Genomic DNA, 20,596 nt, shown 5'->3' with positions numbered 1-20,596 from the left:
ACTGATAGATTTTTTTATTAATATGTGTGTATAATTTATTGTACCTTTTAAATGATAACATAACTGATAACTCACGTCTGAAATCGAGTCGAATCGAGTGCCGTAAGGTACCGTCAGCCAAATATGTGGTCTACAACCCTAAAGTTGATAATCGTTTGCATGTCACAAAAAAATAATGCCAATACTGTCAACTTGCAAGTTCAACTTTAGCGACATATTCATTTGATAGGAACTTGTTTAAAAATTGATAGACCACTTATTTGGCTTATGGTACATAGATGTCAATGAACTGCACAATGCACATGTTATCATTTAAAATGAGTGAGTCTCACGGCAGTTTCATGTTCAGTATTCTGTTGTTTTTTTTTTACCAAAAGTATACCTACACTTCATTTTGATTTCGGTTTTTGTTTAAAGTTTATTTGTGCACCTACGGTAAACTGCCGCATTATCGCCACTTTTTTCAATTATCCGAGAGCGAGAGAGAGGACAAGAAAAACTTATTCAAAATCAACCTTTCTCTCTCATATATTTACACTCTTTATTTTTTAATTTAATAGTAATTAGCAAAAAAAACAGCAAACAAGAGTGAGTGAATGTGTAACTATAGTGCCGATAATAAGGTATTGTTTCCTTTTTTTACGCCTTATTTTTTCTTTTTTGTTTTCCACCATCAAATAGACTTACTAATGATGAATGCAAACGGGCCAGCGGGCGGCGTGGAGCAGATAGAGGCGATGCTGTCGCAGAGCTCTCACTCCAGTCCTGGCTCCAGACACTCGGCCAGCCCCGACCGATCAGGTATGACCTAGAATAGACCCATGGTAGACCTATAATTTTTCTGAATAATCCAATCTCCTGTCTGAACCAGGAATTGAACCCGCCAAATGGTAAAAAAAACCCACCCGTAATTTTACGACAGCGATCGAAAGCTGCAATAGGAAGTTTTTTTTTCCCAAGTAACTAACATAGCATCTTAAATGGGTTTAGACGAAGCACCATGAAATTTTACATTTATAATTTCAGGAAAATAAATATATATTTTTTTATTCGACTGGATGGCAAACGAGCAAGTGGGTCTCCTGATGGTAAGAGATCACCACCGCCCATAAACATCTGCAACACCAGGGGTATTGCAGATGCGTTGCCAACCCAGAGTAAGTGCTACAAGAGACTTACTTCTTCTTTGACTTTGGTGCGCTTACTTACACTTGGTTGTTTTTACAAGGTTTTATTTAGTTTTACCCGTTGTCTGTCTGTAGTCAAATCTTGCAAGTTTAGTTCGCCCAACTTCCAGTAGTTGGATTGATTTGAAATTTACCATGTATATTGCGTTACAATACAATAATCTGGTAGTGACGTCCTGGTAGGCCGGCCAGGATCGTCTCCACAGGACGGAACTCTTCAACGGTTAATGGCATCGGCTTGAAATTTGGTATGCAAACGTAGTTTGGGTTACAATACAAGAACAGTCAACAAAAAGTACAGCCAGCAAAAAAAACTTGTATGAATGAAATTTTTACCAAAAACTTATTTATGTCCAGAAGGGTCCGGCGCGGAGCCGGGCGCGCGGCGCCGCTCGCCGCTGCACTCGTTCACGGCGCTCGTGGAGAACGCGGAACAGGTAACCGTGTGCGGCGATCACAGCGCCCTCTACACAATCATTTATTCATTGCATATCCTCTTGAGGCCGGACTTTTATAACAGACATACTACTTAAGACCTGGGCGTGGTTCACCAGCTTTGTTATTTTGTTATTTTTTTTTATATAAGAGTGGGAAAATGAGCGTGCGGGTCACCTGATGGGAAGCAAACACCGGGTCCGTTACCTAGTAGGGAATCAGTACCTGTCAAGCTGACCTAATTTGGCAGACACTCCGATGACTTCTACGGGGAGTAAGACAACGTGTCAAGCAAATTGTCAAAGACCAACGCCCATGGACACCTGTCAAGACGAGGAGTGTCACAGGTGCGTTGCCGGCCCTTTGAGAGACTGCTAAGCTCGTTTAAAGATACCTAAGTTTCAAGTTTAGATTTCAAAGTTCTTGAAACTCTTTATTCAATGAACAATTTGTACTTTATAAAGTACATTCGGTCGTTATTCTTAGTATTAATTGGTCCTTTATAATAAAGTACGGTGGGGCTAAGGAGGATATCACATTAACACACAGCAGGTGCCGTGTTACAATTCGGTACAATCACATGTGACGCCCTGCAAGGGCACCGCAACATGAGCGAGGTTACCACTACATACAAATATCACTCAATATCGTCTTAAAAATGTAATTATCCAAATTTTTTGAATTGAGATAAAAAATACAAAAAGATTCCAAAAACCAATCTTAATTTTATTGCTTAATAACGACATCTCTTGTCCGGGTGAGCGGTTAGTTCCATTGGGGTGCTGAAAGTTTCTCGATGAGGGTTACAGCATAGATGTCGCTAGTGTCGCTGCTTAAGTGACTAATTAAGAAAACAAACAAGCTGAGATATGTGGTGCATAGGAGAAATTCGTGTCTGTATCACTGTCCAGTGGTGGTGTAGTGGTATAGCACGTGGCACGGGATGCCGAGGACCTGGGTTCGATTCCCAACGCCGGTCTTATTTTTCTGGTTTTTTCTATGCATCTATATTTCAGTTTGTATTTTCGATTATATATTTTGCCATTTTAATAATTTAATTGAATACTTTAACTTTTCATACCTAATTATTGTTATTGTGTATCCTTACTGGATATCATAGACTGACTAATAACTATAATATTTTTCACCTAGGATGACTTCTGTGACGTTTCGAGTTTGAAAGTTTTAGAGATGTACCATTTATCGAGTGAACTATCGATTTTTCAACGAGTTATTAGTGCCTATTTTTAGAGAAGTTGCATTATATAAAAAAAAAAAAAGTTTTTCCAGTTTTCCGCCCACCGGGACACCGTTTTCTCGTTCTCGCTCAAAATAATCCTTCAAACGAATTACAAACTCCCGACTCTAGGGTTTCAAAACAGTCTTTTTAGACCGTTTCGGCATTTTGCCAAAAAATAACAACAAACCTAACGAAAAACAGTAACAAAAGACAGCAACAATAATAACAGAAATGAACAATAACAAAATACAATGCAAAGAAAATGCAATGGAGACTCAACTCGTATACAAGGCAGACGCACTCGTACTGACAGTGATACTGACAAGCACTGGCCACAAGAGGCACAAGATGGCTGCGGCCGTGTTCCAAATAGCCGCGTTTACAAAATCTTGCAAGTTTTGTTTAAAAAATTAAAATATCTAAATGTTAATTGTTATTGAATAATGCACCGCGGCAATTACCGATAATGTTGTGTTACGTCACTACTCTGTTCCGTTTCACACATTGCGTCATTTAGAAAAATAAATATTTTTCTGTCGTATTCGATGGAGACTATTTAATGGACACTGATATTGCTATATATATATTAAAAATGATAAATTTTTATGGTTATTTTGCTTCAAACTAGAAATTATTTTTAAAAAATATTTTGCGAACAAAATTTTCAAGTGTCACAGAACTCATCATAGGTGAAAAATACAATAGGGCCCGGAATTTTGCACGCGGCTATTGGCAGATTGTAGGGAGAGAGCACAGCTTTTAATCGATATTATCGATACTGAAATTAACAATGAAATAGACTTTGAATACGAAATCGACAACTGTTAATTAAGTTGTAAGTTTAATACATAATTGTAAATATATTTTTTGCTTGGAATATTATTATAAAATACTTTATATTGGCTATGGTAAGAACTGAAGGAATACAAAACAATATTTTTTCTTTTATTTTATCAAAGGGTAGGCAAACAAGCTACCTAACGTTAAGTGGTCTCAGAGGGATCTTTTGTCAAGTTATAAAATATAAAGGTATTCGTAATTATAGTGATTTCAATAAGCAATTTAAACGGATTAAACTTTACGATATTTTGAACTTTTTTCATCATTGACCGCTGTAAATACGTATCATCGGAATGTTCGAGGTTTTATACAATGAAAACATAAATTTAAAAAAAACTATCGATTTGTCGATTATATCGATAAAAAGCGGTCCTCTCTCCCTACAATTTGTCAATAGCCGCACGCAATTCCGGGCCCTACTAATAACAATCATAATATAACACCTTTTATAACTATGAACAGCACCAATATCTGACATAACAAAGCGTGCGTCAATATCTGATACGACTCTATTGCTATTGCCGATAAAACGTGTCAGATATTTTTGCACGCACCGCTTTGGCAGATATTAATGCCACCTTACAATGGGTACATGACTTTACGATGAGTAAATGGTTATGAATATGTTTCGTGAATAAACAATCCATTCGTTAAATCTTGACGGCGAGTTTATCTAATGGATGTGTGTGTCTCGGATAAACCTTTTTCATTAATAAATTAATTCGTTCGTTCATTCAGGAGCGGGAGACGGGCTCGTACATACAGAGCGAGTTGGAGGCGTTGGAGAAAGAGCAGAGCGCCATCGACGAGCGCGCCGCCGCCTTAGAGAAACAGCTGCGCGGCGTCATGCAGAGTGCTGACAACACGGAGGTACGGGTACGGTCACGGGCGAGCGTTGGACAAAGAGCAGAGCGCCATCGACGAGCGCGCCGCCGCCTTAGAGAAACAGCTGCGCGGCGTCATGCAGAGTGCTGACAACACGGAGGTACGGGTACGGTCACGGGCGAGCGTTGGACAAAGAGCAGAGCGCCATCGACGAGCGCGGCCGCCTTAGAGAAACAGCTGCGCGGCGTCATGCAGAGTGCTGACAACACGGAGGTACGGGTACGGTCACGGGCGAGCGTTGGACAAAGAGCAGAGCGCCATCGACGAGCGCGCCGCCGCCTTAGAGAAACAGCTGCGCGGCGTCATGCAGAGTGCTGACAACACGGAGGTACGGGTACGGTCACGGGCGAGCGTTGGACAAAGAGCAGAGCGCCATCGACGAGCGCGGCCGCCTTAGAGAAACAGCTGCGCGGCGTCATGCAGAGTGCTGACAACACGGAGGTACGGGTACGGTCACGGGCGAGCGTTGGACAAAGAGCAGAGCGCCATCGACGAGCGCGCCGCCGCCTTAGAGAAACAGCTGCGCGGCGTCATGCAGAGTGCTGACAACACGGAGGTACGGGTACGGTCACGGGCGAGCGTTGGACAAAGAGCAGAGCGCCATCGACGAGCGCGGCCGCCTTAGAGAAACAGCTGCGCGGCGTCATGCAGAGTGCTGACAACACGGAGGTACGGGTACGGTCACGGGCGAGCGTTGGACAAAGAGCAGAGCGCCATCGACGAGCGCGCCGCCGCCTTAGAGAAACAGCTGCGCGGCGTCATGCAGAGTGCTGACAACACGGAGGTACGGGTACGGTCACGGGCGAGCGTTGGACAAAGAGCAGAGCGCCATCGACGAGCGCGCGCCGCCTTAGAGAAACAGCTGCGCGGCGTCATGCAGAGTGCTGACAACACGGAGGTACGGGTACGGTCACGGGCGAGCGTTGGACAAAGAGCAGAGCGCCATCGACGAGCGCGGCCGCCTTAGAGAAACAGCTGCGCGGCGTCATGCAGAGTGCTGACAACACGGAGGTACGGGTACGGTCACGGGCGAGCGTTGGACAAAGAGCAGAGCGCCATCGACGAGCGCGCCGCCGCCTTAGAGAAACAGCTGCGCGGCGTCATGCAGAGTGCTGACAACACGGAGGTACGGGTACGGTCACGGGCGAGCGTTGGACAAAGAGCAGAGCGCCATCGACGAGCGCGGCCGCCTTAGAGAAACAGCTGCGCGGCGTCATGCAGAGTGCTGACAACACGGAGGTACGGGTACGGTCACGGGCGAGCGTTGGACAAAGAGCAGAGCGCCATCGACGAGCGCGGCCGCCTTAGAGAAACAGCTGCGCGGCGTCATGCAGAGTGCTGACAACACGGAGGTACGGGTACGGTCACGGGCGAGCGTTGGACAAAGAGCAGAGCGCCATCGACGAGCGCGCCGCCGCCTTAGAGAAACAGCTGCGCGGCGTCATGCAGAGTGCTGACAACACGGAGGTACGGGTACGGTCACGGGCGAGCGTTGGACAAAGAGCAGAGCGCCATCGACGAGCGCGCCGCCGCCTTAGAGAAACAGCTGCGCGGCGTCATGCAGAGTGCTGACAACACGGAGGTACGGGTACGGTCACGGGCGAGCGTTGGACAAAGAGCAGAGCGCCATCGACGAGCGCGCCGCCGCCTTAGAGAAACAGCTGCGCGGCGTCATGCAGAGTGCTGACAACACGGAGGTACGGGTACGGTCACGGGCGAGCGTTGGACAAAGAGCAGAGCGCCATCGACGAGCGCGCCGCCGCCTTAGAGAAACAGCTGCGCGGCGTCATGCAGAGTGCTGACAACACGGAGGTACGGGTACGGTCACGGGCGAGCGTTGGACAAAGAGCAGAGCGCCATCGACGAGCGCGCCGCCGCCTTAGAGAAACAGCTGCGCGGCGTCATGCAGAGTGCTGACAACACGGAGGTACGGGTACGGTCACGGGCGAGCGTTGGACAAAGAGCAGAGCGCCATCGACGAGCGCGCCGCCGCCTTAGAGAAACAGCTGCGCGGCGTCATGCAGAGTGCTGACAACACGGAGGTACGGGTACGGTCACGGGCGAGCGTTGGACAAAGAGCAGAGCGCCATCGACGAGCGCGGCCGCCTTAGAGAAACAGCTGCGCGGCGTCATGCAGAGTGCTGACAACACGGAGGTAGAGTTGTGGATAACGCTCATTTTCGAGGCTTAAAGACTCGAGCCCTTAAGACTCCAGAGTCTTAAAGACTCAACTATATTTGACAATTAAATTGGCTTATTTTATGCGTATGGATGCAAGGAACCGTCTTTGCGGCCTTTGAGTCGTTAAGCCTCGAGAGTCTTTAGGGTTCGAGTCTTTAAGCCTCGAAATGAGCGTTTTTCACAACACAACACGGAGGTACGGTCACGCACGAGCGATCATTTGGGACACATTTTGAATACGGTATTTGACTATTTTGTATATGTTTTATAAATTAAAACTACACAATGCCTGTTATCGAATAGAAAAACAATTTTTAAGCTACCTTTACAAATAACAAATTACAAAATTACAAATTCAAGATTAGACAGAGAAAGACATACTGGCATGTGACGTCACACGCCAGTACCGCCATACTTGCTGCATTGAGAAAAGCGTTTGAGACAAAGACAGGTATATAGATTTTTCAAAAACCCACTATAAATCCAATTTTCAACCGATTTAAATTTTCTCTTCGCTAAACACTAACCCCCTTATTCATAAAACTTAACAAGCCTATGTTAACTAACAAATGCTTTGTCCCTTTCTAACAAATACAAATGTCGAAGTGACAGATAAGGACAAACGAATTTTAGCGGCATTTTAACTAAAATAGGTTTGATTGTCGTTTATGAATAAGGGGGTATCTGTATATCTATATTTTCATAATAATATTAAGATATGGCAAAATCAGGAGTTGTCAAATACCGTATTGTCATACAAATGATCTTAAGCGGGTGCCTAATTAACGCCTAGTGACTGTAAGCCACTAGTTAAACTATAATAAACAATTACTTTGCACCTCCCGAGTCCCTAGGTTTCTTTATCCTTCGAAATCTGCGTGGAAAAGCGCTTTTTCTCATTAATAATTTGTTCATTTATTATATTCGTCATTTGGCAAAACCACGTGTGTCAAATCAATGTTTGGCAAAAAACGTTTAATTAAATGCATCATTTGGTAAAAACTAAGTTTGGTAAGAATAATTTAGAGGTGTCTGTAGCTCAGGTTAACTTGGTTAAGAAATAGGTTAGGTTAGAACTGCGACCCTAAGAAAACGAACTGCTGCCAGTACAGTAGGTTAGGTTAGAACTGTGACCCATATAAAAAATAACTACTCTCAGTACCTATAGTTCAGAACTGCGATCTGAAGGAATGCGAAACAAAAACGAGCCACGAGAACCAAATCTTACCAATTTAAACATGTAATGTAACTAGTTTGTCAAATTTATATTCATTTATATAATGATGTTTTGTAAAATAGCTACGAGTTGTTTGGGTAAGGGACATTTTTAAATGATGTTTAAAAGTATATTTATCAAATGCTCATTTGTGTTATGGTTGTGAAATGAATAGTATGCGAAACGTTGTTTTTGACATGGTCATCTGTTAAACGCTGTTTGCCAAATGATAGTAAACCGTACCTGTTACTCACCTGTCCCGTCTCGTTGCAGCGCAAGTGGCGTCGCGTGGCGCTCGCCTGCCTCGCCCCGCCGCCCGACGCGGTACCCTTTTCCTTTCCTTTTTCCTACGACATGACTGAATACGGTACTCAGGAGTTGTACCTGAGTGCCGTGTGCTCTCATAAACCACTATAACCCACTAGTATTATAGCCTCGTAAGTCCCCATTGTACTTCACAAAGTTGTAAAAATAATTGGCGAATGTGCTTGGCGGAGTACAAATTTTTCAATGAACTTGAAATAAATTTATCTAAGGAATTTCCAAAATTACAAAACTTAGAATTCTTGGCTCGGTCTGTAGAACTATGTATGATAAAAAAAAGTCAGGACTTACGAGGCTAATTGCGAAAGTTTGTAAGTCTGTTTGTTTGTTATCTGTTTACGCCAAAACGCTGAACCGGTTTAGATGGAGATGGAGTTTCAGAGAAGGACATTATGATAGTTTTAATCCTGGAAAATATTTCCCGCGAGACAACAAGCTAGTTAAATATATATCAAAACAAAGCGAACCCGTCAAATTTTTGAGACTCTAAGGGCCACATACACTCGGAATACCGTTTCGGTCGAAATTCCGACTCGGGATTTCGAACGCAGTAAATCCATACTAATCTATGGACCTACCACATACGGACAGTAGTTTTCCGTTCGAACTTTTCTCTGATTCTGTTCTCCGTATGGTGGCCCGTGCCTTCAGAATGAGGGCTATCGCGTATGAATTCGCCGCTAGAGGCGCTAGTGTAGCGTGAGGTCTCCGTAATGTCAAATCTTATAGCTTTGGGTGAGCAACGCGAGTTTATTTATAATTAGAATAATTTGTAAATATTTTGCAATATCTGAAATTACGAGTAATTATGGCAAATATGCGTTCCGGGGCAATGAATGTCTGTGTTTTGAGACAGTTTTGTCTTTCGGAAACCTTTGTCCTCCCTTTTTTCCGAACAAAACGGGGACTATGCAACACTGTGGCATGCTCGATATTTTTATGGTACGGTTTTAAGGTGTATTAAATATGATTTAATCTAAACTTTGTTTTCTCGCCCGTAATAAAAGACTTTGAAAGCCATACTTAAAAACCTCACGCAACAGTGCGCTATCTAGTGAGACAAAAAACGATAGCCCTTATTGAAATAAACGTACTTGTGTGATATTTACGGAATTCCGAGTGTATTTGGCGGCCCTAAGAATAAACATCTAAGATTTGTTATATCCTTATCATTCTAGGCGATTTGGTATTGTATTGAAAGTGTAAAGCCGAGTTTAGACTTGCAAGAAAGATCGTGCGAGCTGCATTACATTGCGGCGCTCGATTGACGAAATCGTTGTCTTTACGGCCTGGCAATGTAATGCAACTTGCACGATTTTACTTGCAAGTCTAAACTCCGCTTAAACTAATTTATTGAATCAGGCGTTACTTTGCGGAGGTCCATATCAATGAACTAAAATAATTTCCTTGCTCACCCGCGACCTTACGATAGCTAAGCTTATGCAAAATATGCGTGTTCATGCAGTTCCTCCACCTCCACACTGTAAGAACACACACAAATCACACAAACCGATCTATCACCACCACCACACACCCTGAACCACCCACACCCTGTTGTGTCACTCTGAAGATGAGCTCTGGTTGAGTTCGAAACGCGTCAGTGTAGTGTGCAGTGATAGATGGGTTTGTGTGATTTGTGTGTGTTCTTACAGTGTGGAGGTGGAGGAACTGCATGAACACGCATATTTTGCATAAGCTTAGCTATCGTAAGGTCGCGGGTGAGCAAGGAAATTCTTTTAGTTCCGCTTAAACTGTTATAAATAAATCAGCTATCCTTTGCGACGTCCATAGGTGATTCTTGCCTACCAGCAGACCCGCTTGCTCGTTTTTCCGTCATTGTTCTTAAATGTTTGTGTTCGCAGGAAGAGGACAGGCTGATGTCGCAGTGGTTCAACCTGGTCAACAAGAAAAACGCGCTCTTACGGAGGCAGATGCAGCTTAACATACTGTGAGTATTAAAAAAAAAATTATAACAAAAAATTGAACCGATTACAAAAAACCATGAAAATAATTTTCTACCAGTCTGAAGTCAGCAGGAGTGGACCTATAGTCATCTACCTCACCTACGCACTTTATATTGTGCTTCAATCACTCCTGCTGGCTCGTGCTGAGGCACCGACCGACTTCAGACTGGTAGAAAATTATTTCATGGTTTTTTGTAGTCGTTCAATTTTTGTTATAAAGATTTTTTTCACGCTTTTTGGTGTAAATAATATAAGATACAATAGTTTAATATCAACTGCTCGTCACCTTTTACGAACGATTGCTTTTTCCGATGCGGAGTTGTTCATTATTGAGGAGTCCTGGTGCTTCGGATCACCACCCGTTTACCATATGCATTACGAGGAGCATAAGTTGCTTAGCAACTGTGTCAAAGTAATTAAAATTCAACCCGTGAAATACTTGTTATTGAGTAGTAACTCCGATGGTCAACTGTGGTCTTCGTCATCAATTTCACTTCACCAAATGATGATTTTCAATAGCAAATGCACGAGTTACTGCTAAATATATCCAAATTACCATAGGTGTCCCTACAATATTTGAAGAGTTCCCTCGATTCCCTTAAGATCCGATCATCAGATCCAAATTTGCTGGTTATGGGACCTAATTGAAATCATTCCTAGACGAACTAAAAAAAAAAAAAAAATGGGTTAATAAATGACGGAGTTCTGAGGTAACAAACATTAAAAAAAAATACAACCGAATTGATAGCCTCCTCCTTTTTTTGAAGTCGGTTAAAAAACGATTTACAGGTGTAGTGAATCAATACCCATCAAGACAGCGTAAAGGAAGAAGCATCGATAAATAGATATATTTATTTTTCCCTTCTGAAAAAATACATTATAAACACAAGTCAAGTAATTATAAGAAAAGGACCGTCAAATGTATCCAAAAGAAATAACCTTTAAAAGTCGAATAGTAAAAATTATAAGTAAAAAACATAAATATAGAGTGGTTAACCTAAGTTAAATATTTGGTATGCACATACACACAGCACACTCACACACATATAATCACAAACTTTCAGATTTCTAACATCAGTAGGATAACTTTTAAAAAATACATGTCACCACAAGAACTTATCTTTGTTTCCACAGCGAGCAGGAAGAGGACTTGAGTCGGCGGTGCGAGCTTCTAGCACGCGAGCTGCGACTCAGTTTAGGCGTCGAGGAATGGCGCAAGACAGACGGACAGAAGCGACGAGAACGGCTACTGCTGCAGGTCACTACCTAGTTTAATTAAGAGCATGGGAATCCGTTACATCTCAATAATCAAGCATCATAATCATAATCATTCATTTATTCGCTGTAAACATGGTCACATCCACGCCAGCCTGTACACGTCCCACTGCTGGGCACAGGCCTGCTCTCAGAATAAGAGAGCTTGGGCCGTAGTACCCACGCGGGCCCAGTGCGGATTGGGAACTTCACACACACCATTGAATTGCTTCGCAGGTGTGTGCAGGTTTCCTAACGATGTTTTCCTTCACCGTAAAGCTAGTGGTAAATTTCAAATGTAATTTTGCACATGAATTTGGAAAAACTCAAGAGGTGCAAGCTGGGGTTTGAACCCACGATTCTCTGCTTCATAGGCGATATGTCAAATCACTAGGCCAACAGTGCATTTTTTTCAGATTCACATGTTTAGCCATGATTGGCGTGCAAATTTTTACTTAAAATCGAACATCAAATTAAATACTGTATTTGACAAGTCTTGATTTTGACATATCTTAATATTATTATGAAAATATAGATATACAGATAGTGTTTAGCGACGAGAAAATTTAAATCGGTTGAAAATTGGATTAATAGTGATTTTTGAAAAGTCTATATACCTGTCTCTTTCTCAAACGCTTTTCTCTATGCAGCAAGTATGGCGGTACTGGCGTGTGACGTCACATGCCAGTATGTCTTTCTCTGTCTAATCTTGAATTTCAAAACTTTATAACTTTGTTATATGTAAAGGTAGCTACAAAATTGTTTTTCTATTCGATAACAGGAATTGTGTAGTTTTAATTTATAAAACATATACAAAATAGTCAAATACCGTATTGAAATTGAAAAAGTCACTTATTATAAATGCGAAAGTTTGTAAGTTTTGTTTGTTAACCATTTATTGGAGCATACTACCACAGAATCAAAAAGCAGCTATCGAATACATACCTGACAAAGAATATTTTTAAAGCTAGTCGTATTTTCAATAATTACAATGGAAATTGTGACGTATTATGAAAGGTTCAGTTTCCAACTCAATGCAAGTGGTCGCTAAATCGCCTCTGCCTTATTAAGGGTTAATTTATCATGTCTAAACCGCTGAACCGATATGGATTAAATTCGATATAGATAGATAGATAGATATAATCTTTATTCTTCAAAACAAAGACATGGCTTAGTAGCTAAAGAGTAATAAAACTAACAATTAAATAAAAACATAAATTAAATAACAATTAAACAGATCAGACACATAAATGAGAAGCCATGTGATGCACTGAAGAACAGGCGCTGGCGCAGCATTGTGCTGCGGTAAGCCGCAGCGCTGGTATTCTGCCAGTAGGTACCCATACCGAGTAAGCACGCCGACCAACGTGATAAACTCAGCGCAATCTCGTCATCAAATGAGTTTTATATACAGATAATTTGAGTCCCGGGGCCTTCGATATTGCATGCCTATATGCTTGCATGCAATAAGTATTATAAATAGAATAGGTAATAGAATAGATTGTAACAGTCACAAATTGATTTATAAGGGCTGTTTCACCATCCATTGCTTAGTGTTAACTGGCGGTTTGGTGTGATGCCGTCTCTATTTGTTTCGTTAGAATAGACGGAGACGGCGTCACATTTAACCGTCGGTTAACGCTAATCAATGGATGGTGAAACAGCCCCTAAATGTAACACCATCTTAGTACGGTCAGCGTCAGAAGTAGCTTTGTTACAAATACGTAACGCCATGCAAGTGATAAATATGTATTATTGCGGCAGAGTGACCGGCTGCTTTAGATGCTGACTGTACATGCATACTATAACTATAGAGGAGCGGTGCCTCCTGACACAGGCTTTATCAAGCTTAAAAGGAGGCTCCAGCCATTAATAAATGTCATGTAAAAGAAATTGTTATTGAAAAAAAAATTGTTTTGTTGTTGTTTTTTTTGTTTCTGTCCTTACAGAAGATATTTTTGTCCTGGATAATCGCATAGTTCTGGCGGGATAGCGATAAACAAACTCTACGCGGACGGAGTCGCAGGAAACAATATATATTTAGAAATCACTCACACTTTACTGATCTAGTGAATATCGTAAATTGATGTAGCGATTTGACATTTTGACAGGAGCTCCTGGCAGCGGTCAACGAAAGAGACAGGCTCGTGCAGGAAATGGACGAGCAAGAGAAAGCGTATGTTTGCTTAATATAATATATCCATACATATAGTATGACATTTTCACTTTAAATGCACTTAACTATTTTTTTTTTCAAGAATTAAGTAGTTCTGGGTTCTCTTTACTCGAACCACGAGCACTGTTGATTTTGACGAAGAAAAAAAATGTTGACACGCATTTTGGTCTAAATTAAATCTAATTTTAGTTAGGGTAAATCGTCAATTACTGGCCACCTTACATTAAAAATGAATTCTAGTTACCTATAAACAGAGTTCATTTTTAGTATAAGGTGTCAATTACTGGTCACCATTCAATAATAACTTAGGCCACCTTAAAATGTATTCTGGTCAGCTATAAATAGAATTCATTTTCAGTATAAGGTGGCCAGTAATTGACAATTTACTCTATTTGTGTTTTCTACCTATTTGCATAAGCTAATAATATTATTATTTGACACAGGATAGCAGATGACGACGCCATCCAGCGAAACTTGTCCAATGTCGAGATACAAAGGAAAAACAACTGCATCCTGCAGTGAACAAGGTTCTAACTACGCTGTACGTTCCCTGTGACTTATTATTTTTAGTGTCGCGGCTTTGAACCGCTCGGACTGTAGCCGTAACAGACGATAGAACGAGACGTCGCTATACAATAGAACGAGACAGTACTATATAAATGCATTGAAAACATATTTTTTATTAATTTATCTAAATAAAACAAGTGTGATTACTTTGTAAGACCCAGCGTACTAAATTTAGTACATTGAAGCAAAAGTCAACTTTTTTGATTGTCATAAGTTTTAAACTATGTTAATTAAAATTTGACGTGAGCTTACGAGGTAATATAAATCGAAAGAATTTCAACCTGAAGTAGGGTTGTTGTAGCAAATCTGTTAGAATCATGGGAATTGTCCTGTATTATATAAAAAAAGGACATTTGAACCCATTTGGCCCAGTCCCAAAGTAAGCATATGTTTTCAGTGCGTTTATCATTCGGTCTTATTGGGAAACAGAATCGTCTGTTACAGTTACTTTATAAATTTTTAGATAAATCAAGCAAAATATGTATCATTGAAGTGTTTGACTATGCCTTCGCCATGACTTTGGCTTGATATTGAGCGAGTGAAATCTAGCGAGTGCGACGACTACTGGACTTATTGCTTCTTTCATTCCTTGGCAAACGAGCAATGAACGGATATCACGATATACGTCAGATACGTTTTGGTCAGATTAGTCAGTCGTCAGTTATACTTAGCAGATTCGCTTGTCGTCAAGATTTATTTGCCAGACGCGTTCTCTGTTAGATGAGCTTATTGACAAATTTCTTTTTCGCCAACTTTAGCAAATAAATCTGACGATTAGCGAATCTGCTAAGTATAACTGACGACTAACAAAACTGACCAAAATATATCCGAAGTGTATATCTGTATATAATATGTATAGTTGTTGGTTAAGTTTGACTGAACGCACCTGCGTTTTTCATCACTTTTACACTTTGACGCGACTTTGAACATCGATCAATGTATTGAAGCATTAGTTAACCATTAATATCCCGAAAAACATGGGGTGGTCAGTCACCAACCTAACCTGCTGATATATTTTGGAAGACTTTAATTTCACCTTGTGTACTCGTATGTTATTAAACCCTGACTTACGTAGGTCGGCTGTTTAAGGCTGCGTTTACACCAGAGATGTGTGAGGATGCCTTACGAGGAATGTGACTGTCATGAACCAATAGAAACGCTTCATTTGCTTATCGTCGCTCAGCGCAGCTCTAGTGGAAACAGCTCAGCGGTGCGAGTATAGGTAAATAAATCGTTTCTATTGGTTCATGATGAACACATTCCTCGCGCATCTCTTGTAGAAACGTAGCCTAAATAAGTAGAGGCTTAAGTGCTACTCGCCAGTTTTAAACTCGCTCATGGAGCCTTTTGATTTCAGACGCTAGCTCGTCCCTCTCTAATTAAAAGTGTGTAAAAGAGACGCAACCAAGTCTTTTACTAACACCAGCGTCTCTGGCAGTCCATTAGAGTAATTTGAATATTTAAGGCGTGATATAATGTAATAATTGACCATTATTTGGACTGGGCGGTGCTTGGAATTCAACTTTTAAAAATATATTTCGTGCTGTCAAAGATATTAATCTGACTAATACAATGGAGTCTGAGAGAAACTGACAGTGTTAGAAGTTCATAAAGAAAATATAATATCGGCTTCAAAAAGCAGGTACAGTCAGTTGCGTTGCTCAAAATAATCTATATAAACACTCTTATTACCTTGGCAGTAGAGCCGTGTGTAGATTATTTTAAGCACCACAGCTGCTCGTCTACTTCTGCTGTTGACTGTACCTACTCAGGTTTTTTAGTTTTTTTCTGTAGATTTGTACGACGATATCTTCACAATCCGTAACATAACCTTTTGATCAAAAGCGATTATTTGTAATATTATTCGCATTTGAAGTCGGTTATTTCCAAGAAAACCATCTTAACAGTAAGACATAAAAAGTAGAAACTGAAAGACAACACTTTCATCGTTACAGTCAAATTTTTGACATAAATTTCTTATCAAAAATTTAAATACCTCGTTCATTAGTTTTCTACTTATGTCCTACTCTAACAATGTTTGGTTATGGTTAGTGTACGCTCGAGTAATTATTGCCTTGGAATGAACGATCTAATAATAATAAGCCATTTATAATGCACGTATTGATAATTTGTCCCGTTATGTGATTTGAATACAGTACACGAATTACCAGTGCATCTATTATTAGGTCGTACAGTTCGGGACATGCATTACCCGCACCCCTCTAACTGTCAGATCTTTAAGTCTTAGGGGCTGTTTCACCAGTTATCGACTAACTTTAAGTGACGGATATCAGTGATGCCGTCTCAGTTTGTTTTGTCCGAATAAACAAAGACGGCATTACTTTTATCTGACACTTAAAGTTAGTCGACAAGTGGTGAAACAGGCCCTTAGGCTGCGTTTTCACCAGAGATATGGGAGGATGTCTTGTGAGGTGTTTGTTTTTCATGAACCAATAGAAAAGCTTCATTTGTCCTCGCTCCACTCAGCTGTTTCCACTAGAGCTAAGCTGTGCGAGGATAGATAAATGAAGCGATTCTATTGGTTCATGAAAAACACATTTCCCGCAACATATGCTCGCACATCTCTGGTGGAAATGGAGTCTAACGGTTTTTAAAAGTTTCATTCCAATAATAACCCTGCTAACTTATGAAAATTTTTGACGTATTGACATTATCCAAATCGTTCGTCGAGCGAGGTACGCTTTTTGTAAACTAGCTTGGAACCTTACTGTTGTAAGACGCGTAATACTCATTGTAATTGTTTCCTGTAATATTATTTTTGCCTATTTATAGCATGTTACCTTTGCATGTGATAGAAAATTCAAATGATACATTAATAATAGAACGAGAGACAAAAAATCGGAACATAATTATGAAAAACAAAGCAAAACAATAGGGAATACATATAACTCCAAGCTCTGCGCAGGGGGCGGCACTAGCACAGACCGTAAACAAACCGCCATTACAACGTCAGTTCTCTTTACTTATAAGTAACAAAATAACATGATATTTACATCGAAAATTTAATTGAAATAATAATGATATTATGGCATCATACGTACATTTAATAGTTATTTATGTGGCTGGTGCATAATGAGAGGCATTAAAGTACGAGTGTGGTTTTGGTTTTGTGGTTGAGCCGAAGGCGAGTTTCATAATAATATCACACGAGTGTTTTAATGCCTAATTATGTATAGCCGCATACATAACTATACATGCATATCATAAGTTTTCTATAATGTGTTCAGATTTGGCCTGTATTTTGACTTTGACTTTGACTTTGAATAATAATTATTATCTACATGCATGTCATAAGTTTTCTACAATATGTACAGATATGCATTGTTAAAAAAAGTATTACCGATACTTTAATGTAAACATTAAGATGCACCCGCAGATACCAGGTTTCTTAATAAAGGCCATTTGATAGTCGTTTCTGAACATATAATAGGGAAGTTATGATATGCATGTAGATAAAATAAATTTAAGACATTCAAAGAACTTATGGCTTGTGCTAGTGCTGCATTCTGATCTGACGGCAGAACATTGCAGTAATGTTCCCTATTTAACAAAAACTACCAAAAAGCGCAACACACAAAACAAAAAAACACTCGCTATTTAAATTTTGAAACTCATTAGTCATTTGTCACTGCTATTGTACAAATCTAGTTATTTTTTAATCCCGAAACGGAACAAATCAATTTAAGTCATTCGAGTTTGGTTATTATTAAACTCTTTTGGATATATATGTTTGAATGAAAACAACCGTTAGAGACAGACAAAATCGGTAAAAAACTTACGACACCCATGCCTGACTTGTTTCGAATCAAGCCGTGGTTCCATTTCAAGGCGTAACACGTGAATGGCCCGTGTATTTATTTTAATAGTTATTGGTAAATAAAAGCCCGTCGATCCGTCTGTCTGAATGGACACTTGCTTAAATTTTATAACATTTGAATTTTCTATCGCCCGTAAATTATTTTAGGATTGTGTAAAGTTCGTTTTGCACTAAGTCATTGTGTATAAGTGTGGACACGGCTTAGGGCCGGGGTTCGGCGAATATGAGCTAGAGTTCGGTTTAAAACTGTATAAATATTAAATAGCTTTATAGCTTATGTTTTGGTATCGATATACCAAAGAGTCCCGTGTCACTCCCTTTTAATACCTTTACAGTGGTATCCCCTGACTGATTTGTCCTAATCGAAATTTGTCCTATAAAAAGTTTGTGAAAAGTGTAAACTTATGGCATGGTTTTAGCTGACGTTATGTTAGGTAAATTGATGATTAGGCCAACGGTGTATTAGGGCTGTTTCAGACAGACTGCATTCTATCTGCAACTGCCGACTGCACATATATTTCAATCGCAGCTAGTGTGCAGTTTGCGTGCAGTTTTGTCGACTGCAATGGAAAATGTATGGGCAGTTAGCAGTTCCACTGCAGTTATTGTGCAATGAGGGCTATCGCGTATGAATTCGCCACTAGAGGCGCTAGTGTAGCGTGAGGTCTCCGAAATGTCAAATCTCATAGTTTTTGGGTGAGCTACGCGTGTTTATTTATAATTACAATCATTTTGTGAATAATTTGCAATATCTGAAATTATATATGGCAAATATGCGTTCCGGGGCAATGAATGTCTGTATTTTGAGACAGTTTTGTCTTTCGGAAACCTTTGTCCTCCCTTTTTTCAGAACAAAACGGGGACTATGGAACACTGTGGCATGCTCGATATTTTTATGGTACGGTTTTAAGGTGTATTAAATATGATTTTAATCTAAACTTTGTTTTCACGCCTGTAATAACAGACTTTGAAAGCCATACATAAAAACCTCACGCAACAGTGCGCCATCTAGTGAGACAAAAAACGATAGCCCTCATTGGAATGCTATAATTCCTTTTTAAAAGGGGAACCCTTTTTAACAATCTATCAAATACTAACCTAATGTATTAAGTTATTTAAATCATTTCCTAACCCAGTTTTAAAGGTGATAAATAAGTACAATTTGCCATAGATAACCGAGCGCTGAGGCGTTTTTTTTATTTTTTTAGATAGTTTTTGTAACGATCAGTTTTTTGAATGTAAATATTATTTTAGTTAAAAGTGATAATTTATTGGTGGATCGAGGCTTTGCAAAGATTTTATTTTTGGCCTAAATTAATTTCCAAGAATATAGAGCTGGCACTATTATACTATGCTATACTTTACTATAATACATAACTATGAATTAGCGAAGACAAAGCACATGTAGCTTACACGACATACAGTCTAAATTGCACTGGTACTGGTAATGAAATGAAACAATCTTGTGTAATAGTTACTATTTAGGTACGAACATACGTCCTATTAGAATTAAAACTCAATATTTTCGTGGAAACTTAACTTTTTAACTAGATATTTAGATTATTTATGGAACCACGTAGATCTGTTTAGTTATGAAATAAAATGGGCTGTTTTTCTATATTGTGTAGCGTGGTAATTTTACCTTTTTAATCTGTATTCGGGCTCATAAAAATGTAATAAATTTGTATAAAATTCTTACCTACTCGAGAAAATTTAACATTATTGAGGAGTCCTAAATCAGATTGTATGTTTGTTCGTATTCCCGTCGGGTCATGTAAAATAACATACAATCTGCAACATTTTAGGTCGTATTTTTATCGAAATTTTAACATTAATGTAGCTTTTTTTACCAGATTTAAAAAGGTTAAAATTACCCCATCGTGTAGTAAAGAGGGCGTTATTTACGTGAGGTGATTGTCTAGACCAGTAGTTCCCAAACTTATTTTTCTCGTGGACCACTTTCAAAATTTTACTGGTTTCGGTAGACCCCCTGCTGCTACATTTCTACCACATTCTTAAAGTCGCCAAAAAATAAAAATTGTGTCGCCGTGTCTGTACAAGCATTAAGCATTGTCGGGCGGATAGCGCTTTGCAAGTCTGTACATGTACACGAAATTTTACGTAATATCGAATACGCAAGTTTGGACAAGTAACAGTCGCTTGCCTTATTAAAATATTATCTGCTTAGTTAGGTACTTAAAACAATGTAGGTAGGCCCTTATAAAAACTATGCTTACATTTTTGCTCTTTACTATCAAAAGCAGATAAATTTCGTGGACCCCATTAACATCTTATGGACCCCCATTTTTTGTTCACGCCTACGTAGACCCCCAGGAAGTCTCCGTGGACCCTGGGGGTCCACCTGGACCACTTTGGGAATCACTGGTCTAGACGAATCCAGCTAGTCTATGTATAATTGCGAGAAATTATGTAAAACATATAAAACACTTTCACATTTTGATCTTCGAACGAATCGATAAAAAAACAAA

At 40.0% G+C, this 20,596-nt stretch overlaps 1 protein-coding gene across 1 annotated transcript in view; it reads left to right on the top strand.

Annotated features, from left to right (window-relative positions):
- Positions 1-20,373, top strand: part of Ehbp1 (Eps15 homology domain containing protein-binding protein 1) — a 38,175-nt gene extending 17,802 nt beyond the window's left edge. Inside the window, exons 18-24 of the mRNA XM_074109691.1 lie at positions 712-801; positions 1,545-1,624; positions 4,441-4,572; positions 10,171-10,256; positions 11,407-11,530; positions 13,638-13,702; positions 14,146-20,373. Coding sequence (XP_073965792.1) covers positions 712-801; positions 1,545-1,624; positions 4,441-4,572; positions 10,171-10,256; positions 11,407-11,530; positions 13,638-13,702; positions 14,146-14,224 — 656 coding nt within the window. The 3' untranslated portion in view covers positions 14,225-20,373. The remainder of the gene's footprint in view (positions 1-711; positions 802-1,544; positions 1,625-4,440; positions 4,573-10,170; positions 10,257-11,406; positions 11,531-13,637; positions 13,703-14,145) is intronic.
- The last annotated feature ends 223 nt before the right edge of the window (positions 20,374-20,596 follow it).

The sequence above is a fragment of the Choristoneura fumiferana genome, chromosome 29 (genome assembly GCF_025370935.1).
Source record: "Choristoneura fumiferana chromosome 29, NRCan_CFum_1, whole genome shotgun sequence".
Classification (NCBI taxonomy): domain Eukaryota; kingdom Metazoa; phylum Arthropoda; class Insecta; order Lepidoptera; family Tortricidae; genus Choristoneura; species Choristoneura fumiferana.
The sequence above is the reverse complement of the archived record's forward strand: the minus strand, read 5'-3'. Positions and strand labels throughout refer to the sequence as shown.